The 8,990-nt window shown below is 39.2% G+C and overlaps 1 protein-coding gene across 1 annotated transcript in view; it reads right to left on the minus strand.

Moving 5' to 3' along the window:
• C2CD6 (C2 calcium dependent domain containing 6) overlaps positions 1–5,264 on the minus strand; it is a 142,532-nt gene extending 137,268 nt beyond the window's left edge. The window contains 1 exon segment of the mRNA XM_079923486.1: positions 4,922–5,264. Coding sequence (XP_079779612.1) covers positions 4,922–5,158 — 237 coding nt within the window. The 5' untranslated portion in view covers positions 5,159–5,264.
• Positions 5,265–8,990: the final 3,726 nt, after the last annotated feature.

Here is an 8,990-nt window from a genome sequence, read left to right on the forward strand (position 1 = left end):
CACCACAAAGAAAATAATATGCAATAACCAAGTGGGATTAATTCTAGGAATGTAGTTGGTTCAATATTAGGAAATTTATTAATATAAAACACCACATCAACAGATGTAAGGAGAAGAATTATACAATTATCTCCATACATGTTTAAATGGCCTCTGACAAAATTCAACACCCTTTCCTGTTAAAACACTCAAGAAAATAGGAATTAAGCCAGTCTTGAAGCTACTATTTCATTTGGTGGGGAAACATTGGAGGTATTTACAAAGATCAGGAACGAGGCAAGGTTGCCTACTGTCTCCACTACTATTCAACATGTTACTGGTGGCATGAGTCAAAGCAGTTAGGTAGGAGAAATCAACTAAAGGCAAGAGAACTGGAAAAAAAGAAGTAAAACTATCTCTAATTGAAGATGATCTGATAGTATATCTAAAATCCTAGAGATTAATAACAATACTAACTCAAATGTTTAAAAAAATTAAACAAAGAAGAAGGACATGAACTTAACATACAGAAATCAACAGCCTTAATATACATAAATAATTAGAGGATATAAAGTAGAAAAAGCCCCACTTTAGGAACAATCTTAACAACAAGTGTGCAAAACTCTTACGAGGAAAACTTTAAAACACTTCTGAAAGTCACAAAAGTAGACTTGAATAATGAAAAGACATCTCTTTGTTCTTGGATAGGACAGGTCAACATCATAAAGATGTCAGTTCTACCTAACATCAATTTAATGCAATCTTTATTTTTAAAAGAACAAGCTTCCTTGTTGGGATAAACAAGTTAATAATAAAGTGTTTTTATTAAAAGTGAGAATAGGGCTTCCCTGGTGGCACAGTGGTTGAGAGTCTGCCTGACGATGCAGGGGACACGGGTTTGTGCCCCGGTCTGGGAAGATCCCACATGCCGCGGAGCAGCTGGGCCCGTGAGCCATGGCCGCTGAGCCTGCGTGTCCGGAGCCTGTGCTCTGCAACGGGAAGGGCCACAACAGTGAGAGGCCCGCGTACCGCAAAAAAAAAAAAAAAAAAAAAAAAAGTGAGAATAGTCAGGAAATCATTGGAAAAGAAATCTACAAGGGCAGGGGGAGGGGTGGGGAACCAGTCTTACCAGACATTAAAACACACTGTAAGTCTTTAAAATAAAATAGTATGGTCTTCAGTACTTTTCCCAAGGTGTATTCACGAAATACTTGAAATGCTTTCTAAAAATGACTGACTTTGGGAAATGCTGTATTCCATATTCCCTTCTTCAATATTCATAGGGCATTTAGCATGTTAAAGATTCTTGCAACAAAGTCAATATCTTTGCTTAAAAAAGTAGTATGGTCTTGGTACATGAACTGATAAACAGCAATGGAATAGAATAGGAAGTCCAGAAAAAACCAAATACATGTGGTAGCTTATGTATAAAACTTATGTATACAGGTGGCATCTCAAAACACTAGGGCAAAGATGGATTTTTTAAAAAATAGATGGTGTTGAGACATCCATTTGGGAAAAGAAAAAAAATTAAGTCCAGACCTCATACCACACAGTCCAAATAAATCAGGAATCTAAATGTAAAAATGATACGCAAGTACAAGAAGGCAAAATAGGTAAATTCCTTCATGACCTGGGCATATGTAAATAGTTTTTAACTAAGACACAAAATTCAGATGCAATAAAAGATTATAAACTTGACCTCATAAAATTAAGAATCTTTTGCATGGCAAAAAGTACCATAAAAGTCAAAAGACAACTGTTGAATTGTGAGAAAATATTTGTAACACATATCACAGATGCAGATCTAATAACCCCAATAAAGAACTTTTGAAAAACTGAGGGGGAAAAGAAAAATGATAGGAAAATGACTCAAATGGGCAATTCACCAAAAAAAAAAAAAAAAAAGATTTTAAAAGGGACTTTAAACATACAAAAAGATATGTTATGGCCTCATTTCATGCTACTCTCCCTCTCATTCACTATGCTCCATGAACAGTCCAAGCTATAGAAACTTCACACTTGTTTATTCGTATGCTCTCCGCCTCCATCTCCCCACTCTTTAAATGGCTAGCTTCTTCTCATTTTCAGGTTTTCACTTAAAAGCCACCTCCTCAGAGGCCTTCTCTGATCGCCTATCCAAAGTCCTATCTGTCCCTCCACAATGATTCTCTATCATAGTGCCCTTTTATTTCCTTAGAACAACAGCCTAATCTGTAACTGTCTCTACAATTCAAATGTTAGCTTCCAAGGGAAGGTGCTTTGCCTGTCTTGATCACCGTTGTATCCTCAGTGTCTAGCACAAAGCTTGATACATATTTCAAAGTAAATAATGAGAGATTGGGAAATAACATAACAGATTTCAGGATTTGGGAGGTGAAACTCAGAGTGAAGGCAAGGTCCAAGATGTAGAATTGCAGTAAGCTGCTGAAAGGAATTAAGGCCATTCAAAGAACTGATGTCAAGGTGAGGGATAGATTATCCACATTTTCACTAAAGTCATCAACTACAGTATCCCTTGATCTGAGCACTATCTCTAGCTAATCCTTCCAGTTCTCTCAGTAATTTACATTTGATAACCTTTTAAAAATCTCATTGAGACCTCCTTTCTCTTTCACCCAGTTTATAAACTCTTCTAGCTCCACTTGCCTCCTTCTGCAGCCTACATCCTCAGTGTATAATCCCCACATCAATGCCTAGCCTTTTCCTCTATCTGCAGTAATTCTCAAGCATGAATCTAAGCATCACTTGGGATAGTTTAAAATCTGAGCATATTCCCAGGCCCCCACTCTTCTGGATTCAGTAGGTCTAAGGTGGAGGTCCAGGAATCTAGGTTATAACAAGCACCCCCAGAAAGTTTGGACACCGGTGATCCAAAGATAAAATAAGCACCGCTCTGGATGAAGAGATGCCCTTCTTCCTATCCCCGGAGAACACCTCCACCTGTACTCTAGAGCCCATACTTTTCCATCCCTTCAGAGATCTTACTTTATTGGCCTCGCTCCCCACTACGTCTGTAATCTCACCTTAAATCCTGATAGCCAAAACTATTTTTTCAGCAAAGCACATCTGATCCATGTCATCCCCCTGCTTAAAACCAACCGTTTCCTATCACCTGTAGCAGTGGTTCTCAACTTTGAATATACTTGAAATCAAATGTGTTCTAAGCACTATCTACAAATTACTGTTTTCCAAATATACTGAGAGATGTGAGACATCTCTGAGAGATGTATTTGTTTCCAAGTTTTAAAAAACTTGTACAGAAATTACTAAACATTTTGTACAGAAAATACCAGACATATTTATATAGCTGTTCTTATTACCCTATGATAATCCGCTTTCAAGAAATCATGTGCCATACACACACACACACACACACACACACACACACACACGCCAAGAAGTCATAGAAAAGACGACCTTTTGCCAAATATATAAGTTCCATCTGTGGTGTACTGATGCATAGACAGCATTTACAAAATTGAAGAGGGTCATCCATTCCATGTTCAACGATCTACATCATGTATCTTATAGTAGTTGTTATAATAATTTAAATAGCATATAGTTATCATATTACTCTAAGTTTACTGTATAATAAACATCTACGTCACGTAAACTCATTCCTCTGGATCTGTATCTGAAAAGAATTCATTTATGAGATCATTATAACTAAATCCAAGTGCACATTTAATTTCCTAAATTCTTTTTGCTGTTCTACCAAAATGTTAAAATATTCTATGGTCAAATAATTTGGGAAACCAAACTCGGGTAAACAATGTACCTTGCATATATGTGCCCTACTCTTTTTGAATGTATGTAGATGCTGTTTTATCTATTAGCAAATTCCATCAACAACACTGCCACATGGTAGCTTTTTTATCATTATAGATTTTCCCAGTCAGCAGATACTAAAGAGCCAGCTACTTTTATTGTGGAGAGATTTCTTTTTTTAAACAACAAAAAGGTACCCTCATACTCAAAAAAATTGGAAACCACCATTCTACAGAATAAAAGTCCAAATTCCTTAAGAGGACATACAACAAGCACCTCCTATGGCCTAGATTTCCAAACATACTTCTCTTAACACAAACTCTGCAATTTTTTCTTGTATTATCCTAAAGCTAAACCTTAATATGCTCTCAATTTATCATAACAGTGAGTCAAGATTCTAAGTTTTTAGAATTAAGACGGTACTTTACACATCAAGTAATTCAACTCCTTAAATTTATAGAAAAGTACATCACCTTCTTGTGTACCATTTGTTTTCTGATAAATACTGTACTATTTTTTAATAACTTAAGACCAATAGAGAATGTAAAATTTCCTAATAATGCTCTAACAAACTTTGAAAAAGTGAGTTTCAACTTGATTCCTCTTTTCCATTTCCTCTATGCTCTGGCAGTACCACTAAATGGTAATTAAACTCAAGAGTTTCACACATTTCAAAAACAAATTTACCTAATTAAGAACAGGAAGCCAATAAATCACTTTGCAGATATGATAGAGTTTTGCTCCTACAGGTTTATCTGTAAGAACCTCAGGAATTGAAAACAGAGGTAACTAAGGTTTCTGGAGTTTAGCCCTTCAACCATACAAATGAATTCCCAATGATGATAATGATGATGATGACAGCAGCTAACATTTATTAACTCTTTACTTTGGACTGTATTAAGTCCTTCATATCACTACCTCCTTTAGTTTTTCAGACAACCCTCTAAGGTAGGTAGTAATTACTGTCTTCACTTAACAATTAATAAAACGGGGCTCTGACCAATTAAATAACTGTCAGGGTCCAAAAGTAAACTTTTCCTCAGGTGTTACCGCTCTCCAAAACGAGCGCATGTTTCCCTCCCTCCCATCAGCACACATTGACCCCTTGGTCCTTACCAACCCTCTAGGTGGTCTGGTAGGGGACAAACTCCTCCACCAGGCCCCCACTTACACTCAGCAGCCGGTGCCCAGGACCATCCTTGGCCTCGTCTTTGGGCCGATTCAAGGTCTTGCCCTGCTCCTGGATGTTACGGGTTGCAGAAGAGAACACCGACCCTCTAGCATGTGTGTTTTCCAAGTTGATACGGGGAATCCTCTGAAGTATCGGGGATGTGTACAGGGAATGGACCCGCCCGCTGCGGTTATGTGCTGTGCTGGAAACCTTGCGCACGTCTCGGGGCGGCTCCATCCCTCCATCCGCAGCTGGGCAGGTCTGCGCACTAACCAACCGACGACCTGCTACTGCGCAGGCGCAGCCCTCTCCCCGCCTTTCCCACGCTTTTCCTGTGCACGCAGCAACCCACCGGCGCCCCGCGTGACCCACACGTTCGCGCCAGGCTTCTGCCCCAGGCTAGCTTTGGGGGCGTGCTAGTTAAGCGAGCCTGCAGGGTCAGCGGCAAGTCCTTGCCCAGGCCGTTTAAGTCTCCCTTTGAAGGAAGTCAGAGCAAGCTTGTGGACAACAAGGCTCCTCAGCACGGGGATTGAACTTGGTTCGTTTCTTGCCTGCCCCTTAACCCATCATAAGCCCTCTTCTCCCTACACCTCCTTACACTATCCCCTGCGCTCCAGATGTTGTATTTCCAACAGTCTACGTGGACATCTTTACTCGACTGTCCCATAGACTCATAACACAACACGTTAATATTCATCTTCCCTCTCAGACCTCTAATATGTTCCAAACGTAGTTAATGTAGCAATGTCATATCCACAAAAGCTTAAAACTTCAGACACAGTTTTGAATTCTAACCCTAAATATCTGAACCCTACTCTTTCTCTCTGTGGCACCTCGTCTAGGACATCTCACACACAGATGCCTGGAATGGTTTCCTCATGGGTCTCCTGGCCTGCTGTCATCCACTCTTTCCACTGCTCCAGTGTTAATACAGCTTACCTTTTAAAGCATACAAACTTTCAGAGTTTCTTTATTGGCCACAAAATTTTAATTCCATAATATGTAAAACCAGGGACTCCAAAATGCCCTTTACACCTCAGGATCATTACTTATGGCCATTCTATATGGAATCTATTTTTCTTTTATTCAAAGGCCACCTCAGAGTTCAGCCTTAAGTTTTATAACCCCATACACATACCCCCAAAGCAGAATTAATTGCTGTCTCCAAGCTGCTACTTGGCATATCCCTATTAGTGGGCTCACACTATTAGAATTAGTTGTTAATTTCAAAAGATAGAGTTCTTTGGGGGCAGGAATCTGATCCTCACCTTTCACTCTTCAGGGTTCATGGCACAATACCCCAATGCCCTTGATACATGTTTGCTGTCATTCTGAGTCTGTGCTGTGTCGTGTTTAATCACTGTTCAAAGAGACTTGCTGTCCACCAGCACACTCTGACTTCCTTAGGGTTCATGTGATGCAACAACAAAAATCTAACCTAACTTTAAACAAACCTCTAGCCCTAACCTCCAGTCTACAGGAAATTCAGGAGGTAGAGAAACAAACTCAATGATACTTTTACGGGTAAAAAAAAATCAAACAAATAAAAATGTAGGTGGGACTATTTTTAAAAACTGGTTTGGATTCTTCATACACACACACACACACACACACACACACACACACACACACACACAAAATATCACGGGGGAATGTAGAATGGTATGGCCTCTCTGAAAAGAGTTTGGTAATTTCTTAAAAAAACTAAGCATGGAACTACCATACAACCCAGCAATTGCACTCCAGGGTGTCTATCCCAGAGAAATGAAAACTCACATTCACTCAAAAAGCTATACACAAATGTTCACAGCAGCTTTGTTCATAATAGTCAAAAAGTGGAATCAGCTCAGATGTCCTTCCACAGGTAAGTGGTTAAACTTCAATACATACCTTGGATCATGGCTTTGCAATAAAAAGGAATGAACTATGGCCATACAACGTGGGTTAATCTCCAGGGAATGCGCTGAGCAGAAAGAAGCTAATCCCAAAAGATTACACACTGTACGATTCAACTTATAACATTACTGAAATTACAAAATTTTAGAAATAGAAGACATTAGTGATTGCCAGGGCTTAGAGTTAGAGGTGCAGGGAGGGGAAGTGGGAAGGAGGTTGTGTTTATAGAAGGGCAGCATGAGAGATTCTTATGGTTTTTGGACTTGTTCAGTACCTGGGCTGTGGTGCTATATAAATGAACCCTACACAATTGATAAAATTGTATAGAACTTAATATATACAGACACACACAAGTGTGTACAAGTAAAACTAGGGATATGTAAAACTAGGGATATCTGAACAAGATTGGTAGATCATGTCAGTGTCAATATGCTGGTTGTGATATTATACTATGAATTTTGTAAAATGGTATTTGGAGGCACTGGCCAAGTGTACAAAGGATTACTCTGTATTATTTAAGTTTGCATGAATCTACATTTATCTCAGTAAATTTTTCAATTAAAAAATATCATGGGGGGGGCTTCCCTGGTGGCGCAGTGGTTAAGAATCTGCCTGCTAATGCAGGGGACACGGGTTCGAGCCCTGGTCTGCCGCGGAGCAACTAGGCCCGTGAGCCACAACTACTGAAGCCTGTGCTCCGCAACAAGAGAGGCCGTGACAGTGAGAGGCCCGTGCACCGCGATGAAGAGTGGCCCCCGCTTGCCACAACTAGAGAAAGCCCTCACACAGAAACGAAGACCCAACACAGCAAAAATAAATAAAATAAATTAATAAACTTCTACCCCCAACATCTAAAAAATATATATATATATATATATATATGTATCATGGGGGAGAAAAGATGAGACCATTTTAAATTTAGATAACAAACTGAAATGCGTAAACCATGACTAGATCTTAAGAGACATCTGGGAAAATTTGAGAATGGATTGAAATTATTGTTTTTCCAACTGTTTGAATGATATTGTGCTATGCAGAAAAATGTTGTTTTTGGAGGATGCATGCTTAAATATTTGGGTGAAGTGACATGATGTTAGCAACTTACTTTCAAAATATTTACCAAGAGAAAGGATGTATAAAGAAAGAAAGCAAATGAGGCAAAAATTTAACAATAATCTAAGTTGATATAGATTACAGTTGCTATTACATTAGTCTTTCAACAATTTTACATTTGATAGTTTCCAAATAAAAATCCCTCAGAGCTCACTCATGTGTATAGCCTTTTCTTTGTCTCCACTTCCACCAGTAGAAATCCTATCCATCCTATAAAGGACCTGCACATACCCCTTACCTGAAATACTTCCCTAGATTCTTCAACTCCTATGCCTATCTCTGTCTTTTGACTAGATTATGAGTCACTAAAAGACAGGTACCATGTTTTATTCATTTTCTTTCTTTTTTTTTGTCCTCTCACAAACCTAGCAATTTGATCAAGATCAAATCAAGTCATCTATTGCAATCCAAGCTTTGTTTCATAATAAATTACAAATGGTACACGTAGGCCAGAGATCCCAAATGCTGGCTAGTCTACTGTCTATATCACAACCACTTGGCATACCTTTTTCTAAAAGACAGTGTTCCAGGTACCATCTCAGACCCAATGAATCTGAATCTCTGGGAATGGAGCATAGAAGCCTATGTATATTTTGTTCTGCCTGCGGGGAGTGGGGAGAGGCAGGTATTAATTACCGAATATTTTGCACCCAAAAAACAATGACAAAAACCCCACTGGGGATCTTGCTTTTTGACACCTCAGGAACTCTACTAAGTATACCACTCTACCCAACATGTGATGTATGGAGAAAGGTGAGAAAAATTATGATTTTGAGCCAATCATGGAGACATACATTAGCAACGAACTTCCTCCAAGTTTCTCAATCATCATGGCCAAAAGTTTTTTGATAGATACCACTGTGTTTTCCTTGATGAAAAATTTGTACAGCTCCACCAGATTCCACGGATTGGGACATGGACATCTTTGGGGGACAATATTCAGCTCACCAAAATCCCCCACATTGGTTCTTTCATGTTTCTCCTTGACGACATTGTTCAGGTGTGGTAAGCTTCAGCTCTAATGAGCGTGGCTTCCCTGAAGTTTGCTGGCAGGGAGGAT

The sequence above is a fragment of the Stenella coeruleoalba genome (assembly GCF_951394435.1).
Source record: "Stenella coeruleoalba genome assembly, chromosome: 6".
In the NCBI taxonomy this organism is placed as follows: domain Eukaryota; kingdom Metazoa; phylum Chordata; class Mammalia; order Artiodactyla; family Delphinidae; genus Stenella; species Stenella coeruleoalba.